We start from the raw sequence: 23325 nt of genomic DNA, 5'->3' as shown, positions 1-23325 counted from the left end.
ATGTTAGCACGATGAGAGGGCTATTTTTATGTTTATTGAGTGATCTTTACTGTTTCCTTGCTCCTCCATCACAATCATCAACAGGAAAATGCTGCAAGAAATGACAGATTCTGTGACACTGATTACTTGTATGAATGTGTATGCACAGCTATGTATATTAATTCATACGTGTCCAAACAAACAGTGATCATACATTGTAAGAAAGAGCTATGTTAAAACTACATAACACTTTTGCATGTCACCTGAATTTTTTGTTATAAAATCCTTAGGTAAGCATTGGAAGCATGTTAGCTTTCACCTGAAGGATTTGTAGCTTCTCAGTAAAAATACGGTAGCTATAACAACAACTACTGCAAAGGTAAGCATATTGCATGATATTGTAGAGTTCATAAGATCTCTTCCCGTAAGAAGCAATGCATTCCAGCTTGGCAGAGTACAAGAAGAAAAGAACTACAGTAAAATTCAGGTGGACCACTGCAGGCTGCTATCATTAGCTTTCTGGAATCTCGGAATCACATATTTCAAGACAAAAGGAGAGACATGACAAAATGTCTTTTTCTGCATTCAGTGTATCACATATCCTAAGATGGATGAAGAGATTAAGTTTACTTACCTGAAGATTTCTGTATTAGCAAGTATTAAAGTGAAACGATTCTGTTATTTACAAAGCGTAGTCCTCAGTGAAGAAAGCTGCGCTACATTCGATACTACACTTCAGTCATTCACCACCCATTTTGGAAAAAAAGAATCTGAAACAGGATCTGCAGATGGTTAGAAAAGCTTACTGTAAGGTATGGTTCCTACCTGTTGCTCTTGTACCGAGCATTCGCCGATCATATATTCTCACTGAGCTATCAGAACAACCCACTGCGAGATAGTAGGGGATTGGTGGACAGATAGCGACAGAAGTGGCAGCACGCCGACAGTTTATTAAAATATCCTGGAACAAACAAAAATACAGCATTTAAATAATAGCTCTGAAAGTTTGAAACATAATTCTATTTTTTACTTCAGGACACAGGCCCATTAGTCGGGGAGGTTTTGAGAAAACTAGGTTTGCCCCTGTGAAGGTACGTTGTAAATATGTGAAAGAGAAAAGCCACTGCAGAGAAGGAAAACTATCAGAGGAAGAAATACAGCAGGAGATCAACTAAAAAAGAAAACAAACAAACCAAAACAAACCACAGAAACAAACAACAGAAACAAACATTTAAGGATAGATAAACATAACAACTACAGATCTATAAACTAGCTTGCACCTTGGATTTTCTTAAAATTCAACAGTAATCTATGTTTCCATAAAGTACCACATACACAGAAACAGTTTAAATTGATTTAAAGGATCAGAATAGATTTCATCCATTGGCAGATAATTGGATAGGGGAAAGGGAAAGGGAAAGGGAAAGGGAAAGGGAAAGGGAAAGGGAAAGGGAAAGGGAAAGGGAAAGGGAAAGGGAAAGGGAAAGGGAAAGGGAAAGGGAAAGGGAAAGGGAAAGGGAAAGGGAAAGGGAAAGGGAAAGGGAAAGGGAAAGGGAAAGGGGAAAGGGAAAGGGAAAGGGAAAGGGAAAGGGAAAGGGAAAGGGAAAGGGAAAGGGAAAGGGAAAGGGAAAGGGAAAGGGAAAGGGAACCCCTAGAAGGGGTAAGGAAGTGCACAGCAGAATAAAATTAATCTAAAGTAGTAATACATACGCTGCTGTCAGTTTTTCTCCAATATTAAAACTGTTTCTGAAATGTAAACACAGTAGATACCACCAATACCTTACCTTCTAGGGAGTAACACCAGTGACTAATTTGATCTAGTATAATTCATTACCAAATCTTTTCTTACAGAAGGACAAAGGATGCTCAAGAACTCAAGGCTGCAGATGATTTTCAAGACTCATTTTTTACTTCGAACTCTGTACTCTATAGTAGCTAACGTACATCAGACCAAGAGATTCAATTTCAACATAGAATCTTTTCTACTATATCTGAAGCCTCACACTGAAGTTCATAAACTAAAAAAATGCTACAGGAGATACTATAAATAAATAAATAAATAAAAATTAAAAGAGACTCCCCAAACTTTTTTTGTTTCTTGGGAAATATGTTGTCATCTCCACCAAGGACCCTGAAATCTATTATTTCTAAAAGCCTTACCAGAATTCATATCCTATGTTTGTATGATGTACAGCTCTACATTTAGGTCATCTTTATTAAAAGATTTCACTCTTACATCTTTACAATCTTCCTTTGTGCAACTTGTTTTGATTCGAGTATCAAACCATCTTACAGTGCCATCTTCACCACAAGAGAGGAAAGTATAGGGATCATTTGGTACTGTCATAATCTGCTCAAAAGAAAAAAAAATATTAATACTTCCAGAAATACCATACCATTAATATGAAAATAAAAGCACCAATATTTTGAGCAGCAGTAAAGACTGAAGCAATTACGGCAAGTCAAGCTTTCTGTTGAAATAAAGAGGAAAACTGAAAAACTGCTGATGTGTCTTTGTTTTCAAGAAAAGGTCTGAACTACTGAATTTGAAGCAACTGTGGAATGTCACATAAGATCAAATATTTGTAAGTCAAAACTTAGTTATTTCTATTATCTTTTAATAAGCAACGTACATCTACTGCAATCAGTTTTCAGATGAGCAATCAATTCGCTGCAATAATTCAGCAGAAGCTCAGTTTGTTCTCTATCAACTAATCAAAGACAGTAACAAACAAAAAACCTTCAGAAGTCTGAATGACATGAAAATACTAGACGGCTTTCAGTCCCATGGGGCCATTCTTTTACATTCATAATTGTCCGCTGAAGCAGCTATACATTAAAAGGTGTTACTAACCTCCCCCCCCACTGCATTTTATATATTTATTTATTTAACTTTTTAAGAGACACTGTATTGCACCGTTTTCCTGACCTCAGCCCTACTCAAACTAGAGAAGACTCAGATGGAGTCTCACATGTATAGCTTCACTCAAGAAGGCCTCCTTAAAACAAAATAAAAAGGCAAGGAACGATAATATTAAAGCTGAATTCCACAGGTCAATGAATGCACATGAAAAGTCATGTTTTTACATGCTATCCTTTAAATACAAAGCAGAGCATGTTGTGGAAACTAGCAGTATTTTTTTCTCTTACACTACTGCTACTATCAGTAACTTCATAGAAATTTAGAAAGCTGCAAAAATCAGTAATTGTGCAATACACTAATTCAACACAGAGTAAATGAGTGATTCTTCACATTTTTAATGTGATAATTTATTCTCCCCTTCAACTCTTAATAAATACGGATATCAGCAAATCTCTCTGAAGTGGGATTACACCGGTAATCGCTGCAGGATCCAGCATTTTGTCTTGTAATGTTTTTATATATATATATAAAAATAAATAAAATACATTTTTTATATATATATAAAAAATACATTTATATATATATATAAATTAACTAAGACAAGGTCTGCCATGCCAAATCTTACTGCTGACAAACAAAAAGTTTAGCAGGCATAACAAACCCAAGGTTTTAACAACAATGGAACAATAAACTTCTGAGTTTTGACCATTATTCCTCAATACGTTAGCATAACATAGTGAAAAGAGTGTTTTTGACTACAAATTCACTCAAACTAATCTCATTGGTGTAGTTATAAAAGCCAGCAATTGTTCTTCAATCCACGAAATCCTTCCAGCATTTTTGCTGTATTTCGATGCAGAGCTTTTATTGAGAACATTTACTTCGTACCAAGAATGTTGCTGAACGTGGTATAACACAGCGAGCCCTTATTTCTAGTAGTTGTATTTTATTTTTATTCACACTAATACTGTTCGACAATATGCATGTAATATTGCAGTACATACCTCCACTTGCACACACAATTTTTGTGCGGTGTTTAAAAACATACTAAGTACTTTATAAGCACTAAAATAGAAACTCAGAAGTGCTGACTCAAATAATTATGTCATTATTACTAAATTTAAGTTCAACAACTACACATTATATATATAATTTTAATCCTTTTTTTACTAACAAAAAAAATTCATTTTCTATTTAACTTTAAAAATATATAGCTATATGGTCATGTTACTGTATTGAAAATATGAAGGTAAGAGTTCTCCATAAAATTACATTCTTCTTCTGAAATGCAATTAACATAAAGGGCAATAAAGAAAAGCATTTGGCTGAGTAAAAATAAATGTATAAAAAATAAATTGTCCAGAAACATTTCAAGAACATGTCTCCCTCTCTCTACTTACTCTATTCTCCCCCAGAATGAAAAACAGTTGTCCAGTTATCTCACAGTTCATAACAATCTACACAAATTTCCACATTACTCTCTTTCAATTGATGTTTTTCTAACGTCTTGGACTGCCATAAACTCCAAGTTTAAAGTGCAGTACAAATTCATACCACATTCAAATTTAGAATTGGTACCTCAGGGGCAGATGATACAAGCTTTTGTTATTTAGAGAATCCAATGAGTCAAAGTTCTATATTTAATACAATGATGTGGTTACATACAGCTGGGCAGTAACGTCATGCTATTTTGAAATTATTTTCCCACTCCAGAAACCTCTCAGTGACCAAGTTTGTTATGTCATAAGGTAAAGCTGTATCTCAGCCATTTACTTAAAAAACCCTGCTATTTATTATACTTTCATATGCCAAGGCTCAAAAAAAGATCTGCTATGCCACAAGGTAATGCATACGTTTCACGTTCAAATATCAGGTTTAAGACACAGTAACAGAATTTATAGCCTTTATAAAAGTACCTCCCAAAAGTATAATAAACCCATCCTTTTGAGGAGAGGTCAAACTGAGATATGTTAAACCTCAGTGCAAAACAGGTGAAGAAAAGTAACCTCAGAAAGAGACACGGTTGTTAAAAGAGTCAGTTATACAAGGGGGTTGAGATTCCTTCTGTTACCTGTGTTGAAAAGCAGTACAAAGGACCAAAACAGTATCACACTGCTGTCACTCAAAACAATAATGTCCTCTTGTTCACATTATTTGCGGAATAAACACCATACCAAATGCCACCGGTTTGACTGTGCAATACAGCAACCATCCGTACTTTCTTCAACGAATGATTTTGAAGAATTCTACTATATTCTACAACTACTTACTGCTCAGTTTAGTCGTTCTGTATGGACAACAATAAAACTTGCACCATGATTTGCCAAACTGTTAGGCTCTCCGTATTTCTTCTAAAATATTTTTCAAACTCTTACAGTCTGACAAGTTCAATTTGTTGTACCTATGAAGTTTATATTTATCATCTGGTTTAGTAACTTGCAACGCGCATACCATCATTACTGATGACAAACAACACCTTGCGAAGAGACAACCAGACAACCCACATCTCATACTACAGGTTGGAAGTGTTATGTTCGAGCCTCCGTTACTACTCCTGACCCAACAAGCACAACTGGCAACTGCTTTCACTGCATTTTCCCAGCCTGACCACTGGTTTGCAGCACCACCTGGTGTCAGTCACTTTATGGGATCAACCAAAGCGTTGGTCAACACAAGCTCAGGCACATCAACACTTCAGACCACCGCAGCGACTTCCACGCGGCCATCAACTCCTTCATGAGCAGCACTCTGAGCAGCCTCGCCCATAAACCCAAACCTCACACACCCAAACCCACTGCTCCAATGATACTTCTACTCCTGCCTTCACCGCTCCTCGGCACCGTATCCATAACCATTCTCCTAGTCTCAAGCTCAAAGCTGCTTTATACAGTACTCACAGCTAGCTACGCAGGGGACAGAGGTACCCGTTGAGCCCCTAAGTGGCTGCCCCCAAGCCTGCAGCCCACCACCAAGGGGGGGGCTCTTATTTCCCCACGAAGTCACAGTGCAAGGACCTGACCACCCGCATCCTCAAGCAGGGCATTTCGCTTTTAAGAAATAGCATCTCGGTCTCTAGAGGTTCTGGTGAAAAGCCAGGTTTTATCTGAGATACAGAGAACATCCAACCAACGCGCAGAATCCACAGAGTAGCACATAGACTACTATCTATAGTAAACTTCAGCAGGAACTGAGGCAGTTTAAGCTTCTGACCCTGGGCCATAAGGACTGATGCTATTCAAAGGCAACAGCAGTTTCTCGGGCAAAACAAATCTCCAAAATAAAAGCAGATGATGCAAGCCTGGGATCCAGAAGCGCATTTTGCAAAACTGAAAAGACAGTCTTATATTAAACCCCAGGCAAAACCATATCAAACCAAACAAAAACAGAAGAAAACCAAAACCACAAATCCCAGAAATGGAGTGAACACCACAAGGTTCTCTCAACTGACCTACACAGTTACCCTGCAGACAAGAAGCATTTTTGACAAAACCTTTAATGGAAAACAGGTAATTACAAATGTAAGGACACATCTATACATGATCAAAAATTAATTCTGGCAGTACTGCATCCATTTTCTTTTTTCACACAGCCTTTTCACATACACAAACACCTGATTTCTTAACAGGTATTTTTAAATATTCTGTTCACTTAACCTACAAAGAAAGATATTTAAAAGTTTGCCATGAAATCTGAGTGAAATAGTTCAAGCAGCGATCAGTTTGGCATTTTTTCCCCCTCTCTGTGTACTGTGGTAGTTAAAAAAACCAAACAAAGAAAAAATAATCAAAAACCACAACATTGGGACATTTATAACCTATGAAGGAAATAGCAGTATTTTTTCTATTTTAAGCACAGTAAGTTTTAAAAGCAGATTTTGCTGTCAATTAAATAAATAGGTCAATAAATCTGATTATCTTCCTAACTTAAGTAACATTTTTTTTTCTTCACTTGCCTATTTATAGGAACAAAACTTCCAAGCAAGGATTGAAAACACTGGTGCTGAATCTACACATGAAGAATTAACTATAAAATCAAATAGAGAAACTACCTAAAACTATCAATAGGTTTATTCACACATGCTGAAATAAACATTTCTTAGAAGAATTTAAACTGTGAAAAAGGCATTAAACTGCTGAAAAGTTGGGGAAGGGGAGAAGAGAAATTAAAATGCAAATCATAGCCACTGTCCCCCACTCCCCAAACTACTTCAGAAAGAAATTCACAGCACAATTTAAATCAGTTTTGCTCTGCAGAGGATTCTTTCAGTGAAGCTGTATTTAGCAGCTACATTTGCAAAGAAAGTGGTCTTAATAGCAGTACCTTTTGGAAAGTCTTCCATTTAATTTAGACAACTTATTTTTCATTGAAAGCCTACTCTAAGAATGTAAAAAAAAAAAAAACAAAACCCAAACAAAAAAAACCCACGCACCAAAGCAAACCAAATAAGAAAAAAACCAAAACAACAAAAAAAACAAAACCAAAAATAGAAGGAAGGTTCTGCAGCTCTCACTGAAATAAAGCTTTCGGCAGTCTGGTTAAAATCTTGGGCAACAATACAAGAAAATACGTGTTCTATCCATCTTAAAAATTATCAGACTTTTGTGAGATACCTCATAGGTAGTTCCATAGTGGCATGTATACTGGCATTGTCTGTTGGTCTCCGCATCTTGTTCAACATTAGTGTAAAAAATGACTCCATCTCCAGAACAAGATACAATCTGTTTGTCGTTGGTGCAGGGTAAGAATTTTGCACTAAAAATATTGGCCCTGTGTCCTGAGCGAATGGTTGTTAAAACCTAAGGAAGAGAGAAAAAGGAAGGCTGTATCAGTTTAATAATTTCAAAGGCAATGAAGAATAGGAAATAACAGACTCTGGCACTATAAAACATCAGTTATTACAGGCTGCCAGTAACCTACAGTTTAATACACCAGAACAGAGACGCTGTCTTTACACCGAATTTCTTTTAAGAACGAAGCAGTTCCACAAGAGACATTCACTTACGCACTTGCACAAAGTACTCTACAAAATGAAAGGACTGAAATGCAACTGCCACCTTTTGTTTTTAAAATGCTAGCGATATAAAACATCAAGTTTCTCCAAGTAAAACATTAGCCCAGGGTGATAGCGCAGCCAGCCAGCATGTCAGCGAGGAGGGATTTAGAAGATCTGGGGGTATTGCGGGTCAAGAAGAATAAGGCATTGCGATCCAAGTCAACTTTATAGACTTTAAAAATTCATGCTATTCTTAAAATAAACTCACTTTAAAAAGGACAACTGAAGTTTATAAGAAAGGATGTTTTGAAACCAGTCAAAAATAAAGATTTCAGAACATGATTACAGGGCAATAAGCTAAGAATGTCATTCATCTACAGTACAGCAGAGAAGCATATAATTTACTTTACCATCAGTTGGTTTAAAACACTTTGTGACAACTCTTTATATTTTCTAACATACTTATTAGTCTACCAAAACCAAAAAAAAACCCCTCCATACACTTCCCTGTGCACTAGTGAACGTTCTATTCTTACCTTCTTTCTCCCATCTGCAGCACTTAAACCAAACTCCATTTTCACCACTAATAGGAAAAAGATACTCACCAAGCTGTTTACAGTATTAAAATTACTTCCAAATTTCCACTCAATCAACTTAATCAAAGAAAATACTATGCAAATGAAGTTTCTCTCCGAGCAACAGCTCATGCCTAATATTTCACAAGTGCTATTTCACACCTTTTAAACAATTCACACAAAAAAAGATTAAGTGTATCTGCATATTCTGAAAGATACGCAAGGCTTAGTATTAAGAAAAATAATCAAAATCAGGAGATGTAACCCATTAATTTTATTTCAATAAATATGCTTCTTCATTTAGATTGGTTCAGATCTCTGCAATTTACTGAAAGCATTCCAAATCCAGACATTCAAAAGAAATTAGGAACTCTATCAAAAAAGCGACTCAGACCAAGAAGTCCATAAGGTACCCTAGTTCAGATGTCAGTTAAAGACATCACCTGCCCGTACCACTTCTGATTTTACATTACTGCTACTGTGAAAGAAATATTTTTGTCCTGACAAGAAATCCTTTTTTATCTTAGTCATTAAACCCAAACTAAATAAATTTAAACTACTAGGGGCTTCTCTACCATCTTGCCAGCTCACCACCACTTCCTCTACTGCTGAATATAAGCAAGCAGAGGGGTTTTTTTCTTTGCTCTGGTGTACAATGTCCTTCTCTCACCGAATTGTAGATACTTCTTACTTTCCCCCCTTTTTCGCACAAGCCCAATCTAATGCCCTTGCTTTTCATGCAGACAATAGCTAATTTATTCTAATTTTCTGCTGCAGTTTTTCCCATCTGCTGATCTCAGTTTATACATGGAGATGATGGCGCTCAAACTTGGAAAAAACCCTTCTTTTTAGATTTTTCTTTCCTTCCCTTCTTCTCTTCTCCACTGTAAACTGAAACAGCATTCAAAAAAAAAAAAAAAAAAAAAGACAGTTACGCATTTTCAGTAGAGTTTTCTCACATATGGATCTAACCTCCTCTCACATGCCCCTCAATTTCCTATGTTGCACAATGTTGCAATAAGAAGTATTAAAGTATCACAGCATTTATTATATGCAGAAGACTTTCCATGCCCTTCTTGACTTGCACATCCTTGTACAGCCTTGACTTGTACATCCTTTTCTACTCTGGTTGTTAGGCTGCCTTGGAGGGAGAAGAAAGAGGCATACAAAGTTGCTGGTACCTAGGCAGCGAAAAAGATGAGAAAATACAACACACACAACCAATCCTCAAAAGCCTATTGTCGCTACGCAGAGTGAAACAATACTACCACCTCACTCCATTGGAGTATTTTACTACCGACATATAAGAGACTACAAATACTTAATCACTGAGGAAAAGGGGGAGGGGGAAGCAAAGGATTTCAGATGTTCTTTAAAGTAGTTTACTAGCTGTAGTAATTCTGACATCCTCATAACTTTTGTAATTTCTTAAGTAATATTTTACACAGAAAATCAATTGAAGAGGCAACAAATTCAAGAAATCAAAATGTATCTCGTAAAAGCACAAATTAAATCTTTGGGATGGGATTACTAATTTATGTAGCGATCCCAAAAGCTTGCATACAAGCTCCATCCCTAACAATAAGTATTTTCCTCCAAGGAAGCAGAATTTCTGGCAGCTACTCTGTTGTCTTCTTTAAATCTGAAATGTTTAAGTTCTGTTTACAATAAAAAGTTACCATAATGAAAAAAACAGCATTTTTTAAATCACGTTAAAAACTAAAACCAGTTTTAAAAAGTGGTTTTATTTCCACTCTGGCTTACTTTTTGAAAAGAAGCCTGCTGAAACAAATGCAAATCAAATATCAGTGGGTTACTAAGTTTTTCAAGATGTATTTAATTTAGAGTTCCCACTCAAGATGCCACAGAATCATTTACAATCCAGCCTTTTCAACAGTACTTCCTTTGAAGAGGTCAAACCCCCTTTAGAAGTAAAAGGAAAGCAAACCTAATGGAACCCCACCCTGCAGTGAAAAGTAGCAAACATGAATCTAGAAAAGCTGTGTATCTTCAGCCCCACTAAGCACCCCCCAAATCCTCCCCAGCACCTTTCTCCTGCAAGCTGAACCCTTTCTCTCCCAGAAGGCAAACCAGGCTGAAGATTCAAAAACCTCAAGTGTAATTAACTCCTAAGAATCCTGTCTTCACACAGGTATTAGCTAAGAGAAGTCTTGGGCTCCATTTAAAAATTTTGAAAACTGAGTGCTCAACCTGATGGGAATACAGGAATTCCTGTCTTTTTAATCCATACTTGCAGCAGGTAGAGCTTGAGCTCCAGCCAAACTCTTCCCCCCTCCCCACCCCTCGTACTCGTGATGCCTAAAACAAGTAAAATGCGGAAGAAAAGCTCCACAAGACGAATTCTTCTCAGCCACTCCAAAACTATAATAAAGTGCTCATCCTTTTGATGTAGACTTGCAATTACTATACAAATAAAGTAACACATTTCTCCCCAGATGCACAAACACTATAAGCATATAACCTATTTAAACTTGAGAAACGTTTAGAAAAATGTCTCCTTCTGAGACACATTTCACAGCAACAATTAGTATTTGCATCTGGCCATAGATAACACAAACTGGAGTGACTTACATAAAACTCATGTAAATAAGAATTAAACAAGATTAAATGCTTCCTTACTAAATCAGATACTTTACTAACACAGAAGACTACATTGATGGCTGAAGTCTATTTTTGTTACTGTAGCCAGCTCATAACAGAAAATATGGTGATAAGGATATCTGCCAAGATGACAGAATTACAGTAGAGTTCTGGTACTAATACCAATTTGCTCCCTTTTCCTGTATTGATTCTGTTACTCAAGCCAGAGAAAATAAGCTAACACAACTGTCAGAGGCAGTAAAAAAATCACCTCTCTAGTACGCTTCAGGAACAACACTGATTAATAAGTCTTCTTGCTAGTACCTGCTGGTTTATAATTACATTTGAATGGGGGGGGGGGGGGTGGGGGGGGTGGGGGGGGATAAATCTATCTGATCTGCTGTAAAATAATAACTCAGCTGACTTAAAAATAAGAAAACAAAACATCTCCTATATTTCTCATTTGGCTTAAGTACAGCAGTAGTACACAATGGGGAAACAACGCCAAACCATCCCATAAAAGCATGAAGTTTAAATTGCTGCGTTTATTAAAATGTTCCAATATTTTAATATAATTATATATTAAAGATAATGATATAGCAACTATGCTATAGTGATATATTAAAATAAACTCTGCACAGTAAATAATATTAAACACCCTTTACTTGCACAAAAATTTTTTACTTTGCAAGTCCCTCCAACAACACTCACTCGGGAATACAGCCTTCAGCCATTTCATAGCTGTCCCAGATACCCTCCTCCTCTTCAGCTGAACTCCCAGTCCAGAAGAAACCCTGGTCTAGTGACACTGCTCTGAACTTCTGTCAGACTGACACACCAACAGCTGAACAGAAGAGACGAAGTTTGCAAGCTATGGCTCATTTGGGGAAGCAAGGGAAGGTATAATACCGATAAATCACGGGCAACACTCCAGATCACTATTATTTTCCCACCGCAGCTCTTCAGGAAGGCAAAATATTGCTGCCTCCACAACCTTCTATTCAAACTCTCCTCCACCAATACCACCCACACATTTTTGTTTCCCCAGCACATTTCACTTTTCAGCACCTCAAGTACTCAACCTCGGAGAAAGCAAAGGAGCGAGGACTTCGCTTGAACACTGCTGCACAGGATCCCCAGATCTATCAAACTATCAGCAGCTCCTTAACGAGCAAAGCGTGGAACACTGCTGCTGCGTGATGGATGCTAGCTGACATTACTGGAAGCCATTCGACTGCCTCGTAACCCATGTGAGGGCAGAAGTGGAAGAAGCAGAGACCTTCACAGCACTTCCCCCTTCACAAGCCTGCTTCCCCTACTTCAGTACAAATCCTTCTCCGTCCACACACATGCACACACAAGGCAATGTAATTTCAAATGGTAATAAAGTATTCTAATCAAGATTGACACTTCAACAATATTACACAGAAAGACAACTCAGTCTGTTACATACAGCAGAAGTTAATACAGTATTTTAAAACTAAAATGAAGCCGAAAACAATTTATCTGACTATTAAGATTTCACAAGAATTACTGAACGCTATTGCTAATTCTGACACTAATCTGTTGTGAGACCATGTTCCTTTTGTGCCAGACCACCTACCGTAAAATGGGATAATACCTACGTCGCAAGGGATTAGAATGCTAAAGGTTTTAAAGCACTGTGAAGTTTATTCCCATTTATACACACTATAAAGTACCTGATATTATCTTTGTCAGATAATAACATATGAAAAATAATAACTTAAATCCTATTTGAATATTATTGAGTATCCAGAAAAAAACCCACCTTTCTGCTGTAGGGATTACTAATTACCAGATTGGTGTCATCCGAACCAGATAAAATATATTCTCCTGTATCATTCCAGCAAATGGTATTCACCTGCATAAATTAACAAAAATTAGTTAGTCTAGACTTAGATTAATTCAATTTTCACAATATTAAAACATTGATACTCATCCAACACTACAGAAATAGGAGTTAACAAATTCAATTGAAATTGTGTAATTTCTAAGCAGCTAGCACAAAAAGAAAAATTGTGGGTTTAAAACAAATTGATAAGGGAATCACCTGCTTCATCTATGGCATCTCAATTACTCCCTCTGCTCCTGAAGAGTCCATCAGGTAAATTAAGCTTTCCCACAAAGGCCTCAGTAGCCGCAATTTTACATATTCAGGTGTTTTAATGTACCAAATCTACTCCACAGAGTTCTCCAAATTTGAACGAGAGGGTATCACAATGCTCTCGTTATTGTATCTTCACCATATCCAAATTCTGAGCATCTACTCTCTGTATACTTTTCAGTGACCACACCTTCTCAGGGATCACACGAAAAGCACCGCGGAATCCATCCCAGATCCCTTTTGAGAGGTGTGAGCATGCTGGGAAAGAATCATCCTACAGTGAGGTACAGAATCATAGCAGGAGAACTTTACAATATATTTCCTTATCAATTCTCCTTTTCACAAGACTGTGTTTCATAATGTGTCAATGAAATAAAGCTGTAAAAGCACTCAAAATCCAGGAAGCTCAGAAAGGATCCTTACAGTAACCTGTCTTCAAGCAGCAGCTCATGCACAAGCACCGAAGTCTGCATGCGTGACCACTGCTATTCCAAGTAGCCTCTAAAATAGCTTTACGTGTCAAACTGCAGCCATCAACATCTTCTGTTGGCTATATTCTGTTGGCAGAATAACTGCCTTAGTGTGGTGTATCGGAGTGGACAATATAATTCGTAAAAAAACCCACTTGGTTCTCAATTGTATTTTTTTTTAATTTTATTCAAATATTTCATTCTGAGCCCAAAAGACAGACATCTTTTTGTTTAAAATAAATATGCCCATTTTAGTTACTATTTCAGTCACAAGCTCAGTTGGGGTCCTTAATTAGGCAACGTTGCAAAATCGGAATTAGCTGTTTCAGATGGATCATACAGGCAACAACTTGACATACCCATTACAGAGCTTTAAATGCACTCTTGCCGCTCAAAAGAGAGAGATCTTCATGTTACAACAGACATGCCTATGGCAGAGTTAGTTCAGTGCTCAGCAGCAGTCAAATAATACCAGGAATCGTTAGGAAGTGCTCGCAAAAGCAAACGTCATTCTGTCAGTGTATACATCCATGCATGGCAAATCCGTGTCTTCCACACTACGCAGTTTGGGTTCATATCCCACCCCCATATTTTCCATTTCCATTACTGCCCATTTGAAAAGAGAAGTTACCAAAAAGAATTACTAGAATGTTCACAGGTATCTAACACTTTCTCGCTAGAAGCAATTAATTTGTACTACTCTCGGGAGGGGATATGACAGAAGCTTACGAAATCATGAATGACAAGGAAAAAAAAATTTTTTTGTGGCTCTTTACAGTACTGGAAATGGAAGGCCTCCAATGAAACCATCACATGACACACACGGCATTTTAGTAAAACTGGAATTCATTGTCACAGAATGTCCTAAACACCAGAAGTGGAAGAATATAAATATTCATAAAAGAAGAATGAAAAACGATCAGAAACAAAGATGCAACTTTCACCCCCACCTGCCCATCAAAATGCGATGCGTCCTCCAGCACACCCTTCAAGTACTGCCTGCCTGCCCTGCCTCAGCTTTCCTCAAAAATCGTTACTGGCCGCTCTTCGGGCCAAGTTATCAGGCTTGACTGAGCATCGGTATGACCTTGCATGGCTACTCTGATGATTTTATAACCCTGACTGTCAATCACCAAGAACCACGAATTCAGCTAGCCCCCAGCTAGCCCCCAGATCCATCTATCATTGATCTAACCTGCCCTGACAACAACTGTACTCCCAAAATATTGTCAAACATAGCACAGTGCTACAGCTAGGGCAAACACACAACCCCAGAATAGTCACCTTCATCTACAGTTACTTTCAGGCAGAAAAATACTAGCATTGCCCTAAAGAAACCGAAACGCTAATACAAGGATACAAGAATAGAACCAAGAACAAAATGCTGAAAAACCAGGGAAGCTGCCAAAAAATTAAAAAACATGCCGTGAGAAGGACGCGCTAGCACAAAAATGAAACAAATTGAGGGGGGTAGGAGTATGTGTCTAAAAGCAAAACCTGAAGAACAGGAAAGCAGAGAAAGCATTGAAGATGCAAAGGGGAGACGATTACCTAAATGGCAGCGTCACAAACCTACACAAGACATCAATCATTCTCCTTCTAAATTCCAATTTCATTGCACTGATTTGTCTCAGGGTTGAGCGACTTCAATACACCCTATCCAGGCAGAAGTTGGTTCAGAAAAATTCCTGAAGTGCGATGACATAACCAAATGTGTGCTAGGGGTCTATAACTAAACAGGCTCTTTATTCTGTACCAGCTCACCATCCCAACATCACTGGCAAAAAATAACTCCAAAAAATGACAAAGTCTTTCACTGGAGTAAGCTTGATTATTTTTTTTTTCTCCCAGAGAACATCAACTTTCCAGTAAGGGATCAGTCAATACATTTCTCAGTGTTCAGTACAACCTATTGACCAACAGCAAATAACCCCAATAAATATGCATACGGATCACTAAAAACCGATGAGAACTTTTTTTAATCTGCTGTAATCAAGCATGTCTCATTCCACGGTAGCAACCCTACTATTAAAATGCACTGTAAAATGAGGAGTGCCTAGAAAATTGGTCGTATTTCAAAACCATGTAGAAAAACCATGTACCTGTTACCTTCACGGCTGTTCAACACCCAACTAAAAGCATAACGTAACGGTTACTACATTAAGGGTTTAAAATTCTTGGGAAAAGGTGTTAGAGCCAAAAGAAAGGGTATAACAAACACAAATGACAGTTACTAATGAGATGAGAAGAGCCAAAAGGTGCATAATTCCCTTTTTTCTATGGAGTATTTCACATTAACAACTGTATCTAATTTTATTTGCCACTCAACTAGCCTTGAAAGGAAGCAGCAGGCACTTTTGATTCATTAGTCAAATAGTAAAAAATAAATTTATTATCTCTGTGTTTTCCTCAAAGGCAATGCAGGAAGGAGCTCAGCCAATCCTTAAAAACCTGAACAAGAAAACTCCTTCCTTCTATGTAATGTAACGGTAGAATTAACTCTTTTCTGAACTAGGATAGATTAACAGAATACAAGAAATAGAAGAAAGGAAATAAAAAGTACTGTAGATATCAAAACCATCAGTAAGATCTCCCAAGCAAGGAATGGGGTGAAAAGGCACTACTTTTCATCCGTGGAGGAAAAGGTAAAAACTGCACACCCTAACAATATGCAAATTTCCTATACTAATTTAAGCACAGCTTTTGAGGCCTACATCTAAAAATTACTTGTTCTTTATAGTGCCACCCTGAAGGAGATGTACGCCACCCAGGACACTTGTGTGTTACTGAACTGAATGCCTATACACAGAAATGAGAAATTATTCCTCCAGGTAATCCTCTTTATTTTAAAACGTAGTATTTGCCCATGTCAAAGGCTCCATCGTCCTGTGCATCCTGCAGTTCTACCTTCCACAGCTTTTACAGGACCAGAACTGGAAGACTCCAATTCAATATGGTTTAGAGTTCCTTTCTCCTCTACTTTCCTCGCACTGCATCGCTGCTGGTCCAGCCCGAATCTCTTTCGGCATTTCTCCATCCTTCACACAGAAAGCATCTCACCTAACACTACACATCTCATCGTCTCAAGGTCCCTCGAGTTAACATGGAAAATGGCAACTTCTGGCATACGTATGACCTCACTGAACTGGACAACGTGAATCTCGTTGGAAGAGGCAGATGACACCCTGGAAGGACGATAAGGCTACAAGCAGACACCCGTGATTCACTAATTCAATCACTTCACACACTACTGCTAGAAACTGCGTCTTCAAACGAAGTGGAAAAGTGCACTATCTCAAAGACAACGGCATCTAAACTCTGAGATGATAAATAAAATCTGAGAGATAAAAAAAAAGGCACTGTGGTAATACGACTGCTACAAAACTATGTGTACTTGAAGTAATTCATAGAACTATTCCCTTCAAAGATGATGTCCCTGAGCATGATTATACATACAGTCATATTTCCCACAGGATCTCTCTAGTGTGTAACATAGATCAAATGGTAAGTAGGAAGTTGGACTTAACTTTTATCCTCAATTAGAAAAAAAAAATTAATCTTGCCTTAAGTAAGTTGTCCACCGTGTCCAATTACACAGCATGCTTTATATAGAAAATACAAGTCACAACTTATTCCACAGAAGAATGCAAACGTTCTTAATAAAAAACCAAACCAAAACAAAAAAACCCCAAACCAACCCCCACCCTCCAACAAACCCCAATCACCCCCAAAAAAACCAAATCCAGAAACACCCTTAATAAGACAACTATGGCATTCATTCCTCACATTTCAAATGCATGCTGATTCAGCAATTATGGGGAAAATTAAAGACTAATATGATCATTTCCGACTGATGGTATAAGGATATTAATCAGTAAGGGCATTGGAATATCATATACTTTTATTTCACAGATTTTTTTGAAAGCAAGTAGTAAGAAATTATACCAAATGGTCGTTAGCTATAAAAGATTAATCCCTGCAAAAACCCACACAGTAAATGAGGTAAGAACTCCTAATACCCCATTCTTTAAAGATGGATAATACTGAGCAAATTTAATTTCTAAAGACCTTTTTCAAATTGTAGCAATATTTTAAACACCTGCATATAATGCTGTAAGTTCGCAATTAAAACATTTTCCACACACTAAAACAATCAGGTTAGCTTTTAAAGTATGCTTTAACATGTGGCCTAAAAGAATAAATTCAAAATGATTTTTTAAATACGTATCCACCAGATAGACCCAAGCCACAAAATGAGCCAATACCAAATTTGCAATTTTTGTTACATGCTGCATAGTTAACTAAAAGGGAGATCAGTCACTCCATTTTTAACAAGTAGCAAAGAAGGACTATTTTCCTGTCCTTTGTTTTCTAGGCAAAATTTACTATTTTTACAAGAAAACAGAGAAAAAAATTATTTAAGAACCCAACCGACTTCATGGAAAGAAACTTGAAAGTTTCATCTTAAGCGTATTTGAGGAAATGAAAAACTACTAGAAATGGAATTATAAAGTAAAATTCACTGCTACAATCCTGAATATAAAAATTGGTAACTTTCTACACACCAAATCACAGAATGGTTTGGTACATTGTCATTCTGAAAACGTTTCTTGAAAAAAACTGAGAAATTAATGCATTTTTTTAAGCCAATACCATCTGTACCAGAACATGAAACTCACAATGGTAGTCAGTACAAAAAAGTAGCTGACTTCTTATATAAAGCAATTCTAATCCTTGCCTTTCCCAGCCTTTCTAGTCTCTCAAAAATATATGCAAGTCAAAATAATTTTTCTGATCTCAAGCCAAAAATCTAGGTTTTGTTAACACTTATTCTTTAAAACTACTGCTGTGTTAGTTAATAACTATAACACTCCTTAATTTAAAGATGCAAGTGCAAGCAACTTAAGGAAAAAATATCCAAAAACTTCACATTTGAACAGCTTTTGAAATAAACACATTAAAGTATCAAATTTACACTTGCATTTTCACTTTTTATAGCACTACTAGTGTCCTTCCGCTTTTCAGATACGTTGTACAACAAGGATAGTTCTTTAACAATCATGAATTTCAGTTCTATTCATCAAGGGTAATATGGCAATCTCTTTGCCCTGTACCCAGTTTAAGTAAAATTTTTTATGTAAAAGAATATGACTTAGAATACTTGCACAACTTTAAAAAATTAAGTATTTAAATAAGCAATATTTCAAGTTATGGTATTACCTTTCAGGGGAGGCTTATTTTTGGTTTTATTGTCTCTTTAAATAAGCATTAGCACTCAATCATTTGCGTTTTAGACTTGGAGAATAAATCATTCAAAACACTAATAAAGCTTGAAGTCAACAAAATATATCAACATAGCACAAAACTACTAAAGATTTCATTTAAAGGTTTAGGAAGAGTTCTAACTGATAATAAGTTTGTGTTTTCCTGGCATAGGAGGCTAATTAATTCAGCAGTGGGACACAGTATTTAGGTATAGGAGTGGGATTTTGGTTTGCTTCCAAGGTAAAGTGTCAGATGTTTAAGAAGAAACAAATAACTAGAGAATTCAGATGTAGGCCTCAACAAGCGGAGTTTTCCAGCTCAGCTTTAATACATGGTATTTGCATTTCTAAGTTAAGGAACTATTACCGTGGCAACAAAATTGAAATTTAACGGGGTTTTTAACAAATAAAAAAGCAACAAGTGACTTACACATCCATCATGCACATTCAAGGTTGCTTCAAGTTTTAATCTTTGGATAAATTCTCTTCTCCCTGTGAAGAAAAATACTAATTACATACTCTTTCGAAGGAATAACACTGAAGAAGTAGTTAAGACCCTGCTAACAAGCACTAACCGGTAAAACTCTAAACAGTAAAAAACCAGAATATAAATGTAAATCTTGAAACAATTCATATGGTTTCTATTTTACAAAAGGTAAGACAAGCATCACATTTGCTACCTCTTCCACCACCTTTAATAAGGATGCAGAAACGGCAAAATGAACATTTCACAGGTTCACAGGCCGACGCTTCCTCTAAAACTAGTAACTGTAAGACAGAAAATAACCCTGTGGTTATTTGGTTAACTTAGCTGAAAGACAGCAAGTATAACATAGTTCATGATTTTTCATACAGCTTTTGTATAGAAATATAAAGAAGAATGTGTTTGGTCTCAAGAAGCAAGTAAAACATGGTCTTATAATTTCAGCAAAGAACTGGAAGTTGATCTTCCAAGCATCACCTACAACCCTACATCTCCTCTTAAACTAGGAAAATCCCAATTTCAATTTTATTATTAAAGTTGCATTTTGAAGAGGAACATTGTAGTCCATTACCATTCCATCTGATATAGACTTAAGGGATAAAACACGAAGGAAATTTCTGGAAAGACGACATGAAAACACACACTGAGTAAGGTAAGGGCCTGGAAACTTTATGTCCTTATTACCCATATAAAAGCTGATTTACCACTGCACTTGGAAACACTACTGTGCTATGATGAGGGAAAAATAAAAATACATTGAAAACAGTGTGGTCTCTTCCTGAACTAGAAGTTTAAGCAAATAGCTCCAACTTTCATTTAATTTAGAGTGCCCCCATTTTATGAAAACAGGTTATAATGAAGCTAATAATTCCCAGAAAGCACTGTCAGAAAATACAAATAATGATAACCCTCATCTTCTTACTTAAATCCTAGAAGAACTGAAACTCAAGGACCATTTTCTTTTTTGTCCTGTGTACAAACTCTCAGCACAAAACTCCAGGTAAGAGCACCAGACTGTAGGTCTATGTTAGGCTGCCCTGTTTTCAAACATGAAACCTACCGAATTCACTCAAAATTAACCTTCCTGCCTTCCTTTGAGGAAACTACAAAGTCAGGGAAAGAAAAACCGCAACAGAACCCTCTCCACATCTGAAAAACCTACATTACTGAACTTGTTTTGGTTCAGCTGGAGGCAGACCCATTTCAGTGTTGCCTCTGGCACTGGAGCACAAATTTCGAAAAGCAACGTCTCCTCTCTTCCACTCCTTTCCTCTTAATGCCTTTTATTTGTCCCATATCCTCTTGTAGCACTAAAAAAAGAACCTCCGGTATCCACACCTGGTCCCTCACAGTCACAGACCATCTGGCTGACACGAGGCCACTGAACGTCCCTGCCACCCTCCCTCAAAGACCAGGAAACCCTTCCAGCAGCACCAGCTCCCACCAGTACACCTCTGCCTCAAAGGTCACACAACTTTCTCCTTTTTCCTCCAGGAAAAGGTGTGTTTTGGTACATAGTTTTTGATGGAACCTCCAGAATTCAAAATAGTTCGTAACACAGTTCAAGTGTCACATCGGATGAAGATCGTACTTTGGCAATTTTTTTTTTTTTTTTCCTAAGAGTAGGCACTGTAGGGTGCAACAGTTATAAAGTGACTGCTTTTAAAGCACACCTAAGTTAGCTTTAAAAATATAAAAAGCATAGTCTGTTATGCCCTGTTTTATAGACATTGAAATTGTGATGTCTCAGAAGTGCTACAAACCCCGTTAACCAGGAATAGCCATCATTACAAAGTGATTCAAGTAACTTTATGCACCATGCACGACTAACAACAACTTACATGTTCTTGAATTGGGAATACATCTCCCTATTCTTTCTTCATCCCTCATCCTTTTATTGCCCTAGAGGAACAGACTTTAAACTTGGGTCCTTAATGGTTGGTTTATTGTATTTTTCTGTTGTCCTATTATTTTTTTCAATTCACTGAACAATACGTGTTTTTTCAATGAAGATGCCTATTTTTAGGTTAATTTGATTTCTACAGCCCTTGCTCATAAGTAAGTGTGAATACTGTGGTGGGAAATACCACCTACTGTATATTTATATCTCACTTTGCATAATAGAAACCTAACAGTTTGTGTCTAGGGCGCTACGGTAATGCAAAATACAGCATAATAATATGCAACCCCCAAGAGGATAACCTCGCTAAGAGACGTGTACTGTGCAGGCCAACACAAAAATCTTGTGTTTGCCAGTCCTATCACATTTCCATTTGCAGAACAGAGAAGTCTGATAGCAGTGGATGACTCTCAGGCATGGCACTACGTGCATATAACACATCTGGAAGCAAGGTGATGTCTGCAGACCAACATGCAGGCGCTTGTCGAGAACTCTCTGTGCAGAAACGCTGAAGGAGATTACTGTAAGTCATTTTTAAAAACAAGCAGAGCAACAGATTTTCCTCCTTCCCGTATGGCGTGGTTTTAATCCAAATCACTTAAATCGGCAAGCAAGAAACAGTAAATGTGTTCTAATCCCATCTTCAATTGCCATTTTTATTTCCTTAAAGTCCGTTGACAAAATTAGGTATGATCCGACTTCTTGTTGTTAGATTAGGATTTTTTGGCCTTAATAAAAACACAGTAGCTATATAAGTTTCAGTAAATATTTCACTTGAGACAGAGATATATGGCACCTTGTATATTTATACTCCCCCCATTTAAAACATTTAAAAATAAAAATGTGAGGATTGCACATGCTAGCATATGCACTTTTTATAGATGTGATTCGTTTTTTATCACGTGATGACTATCTATCTAAATATTGATTTGAGGGAGGAATCAATACAAGCAAAACTACAACACTTTCTCACTTCCTTATTCCCTAAAGGGAAAAGGGAGCAAGGGAGAAAAGTTAAAATGTTTTGCCTCCAAAAACCTTCCTGTTTGACAAAGTACTAAACGCAAAAGGAAAACTGAATGGATTGTTTCTAGTTTATTTTGTCATTCAAAACTAGAACCACCAGATCCTGAATGCGGTTTTTTTTCTAAAATAAAAACCAGAACTACTTGAGCAAACGGATCTGAAGACAGCACAGTCTCCACATCTGCCGTTATTAAAAGCTGAGTAAAGTCAGTGAATCTGCATTGCTTGTACTCAGCAATGACTTCCACAGTTCATTGGTTTGATAAAAAAGCACCACAACTCTAATTACTAGACTTTGTAAGGTCAAATTCCCCACATCGAGGACTCTGCTCTCCAAGGTGACAAAAATCTTCACTATCCTTCACTCTCATTCACTCAATCTAATGGTTCCCTGTTCCTCCCACCTTTGGTCCTCCCGGCTCCCCCCTTCAGCTAAGGGGATGGAGGAGACCCAGGCCTCTGACAAAACCCCATGGAGTACTATTTCTTATTAAATCAGCATCAAGACCTCTGTCAAGTTTTGGGTTCCCCCTACCCCCAATACTGCATACAGGCTCCGTAAGAGCCAGAAACTTTCTTTTTCCCCTTAGCGATGTGCCACCAGAAATGGAATAATTTAGTTCTGTGAGGATGCTTCAACAGATCATTTCTTATATTCAAATAAGACCTGCTTCAGAGAGGGATCAAGCGATCATCTCACTGGACAGGGGAACATCCATATGAGGTTTGCTTTGAAACTGCTAAGGTGAAACTATCCACAAGAATAAAACAAAGCAAAAAAGCACTGTTAAAATTTCAAACGGCAATGACGAGCTCCCTGTGAAGTGTTTACATAGCCGGCATTTGGAAAGCCATCGAGCTGATGCTCCCTCCACCCCTTCTCACTAGACCTTGGGCACTAACTGAAGCCTCAAGGTGCAGCGTCACCCTCAGTACACTAATCAATGTTTTTATTTTATTTTACATTAAGCTAGAGACTAGAGGATCAGTTTCAAGGCCACATTCTATGTATGGAAGAAGCACCACTTTGATTCATTCATAATAT

General features: G+C 37.3%; 1 protein-coding gene across 4 annotated transcripts in view; it reads right to left on the bottom strand.

The window, feature by feature from the left end:
• Nucleotides 1-23325, bottom strand: part of DCAF6 (DDB1 and CUL4 associated factor 6) — a 90415-nt gene that overhangs the window by 54703 nt on the left and 12387 nt on the right. For all 4 annotated transcript variants that reach the window (XM_040583006.1, XM_040583007.1, XM_040583008.1 and 1 more), the window contains exons 2-6: nucleotides 19301-19362; nucleotides 12801-12893; nucleotides 7453-7638; nucleotides 2216-2329; nucleotides 805-940 (exon numbers count right to left, since the gene is read on the bottom strand). In XM_040583006.1, the coding sequence (XP_040438940.1) occupies nucleotides 805-940; nucleotides 2216-2329; nucleotides 7453-7638; nucleotides 12801-12893; nucleotides 19301-19362 (591 nt within the window). The remainder of the gene's footprint in view (nucleotides 1-804; nucleotides 941-2215; nucleotides 2330-7452; nucleotides 7639-12800; nucleotides 12894-19300; nucleotides 19363-23325) is intronic.

This window comes from Falco naumanni, chromosome 2, assembly GCF_017639655.2.
Source record: "Falco naumanni isolate bFalNau1 chromosome 2, bFalNau1.pat, whole genome shotgun sequence".
Classification (NCBI taxonomy): domain Eukaryota; kingdom Metazoa; phylum Chordata; class Aves; order Falconiformes; family Falconidae; genus Falco; species Falco naumanni.
The sequence above is the reverse complement of the archived record's forward strand: the minus strand, read 5'-3'. Positions and strand labels throughout refer to the sequence as shown.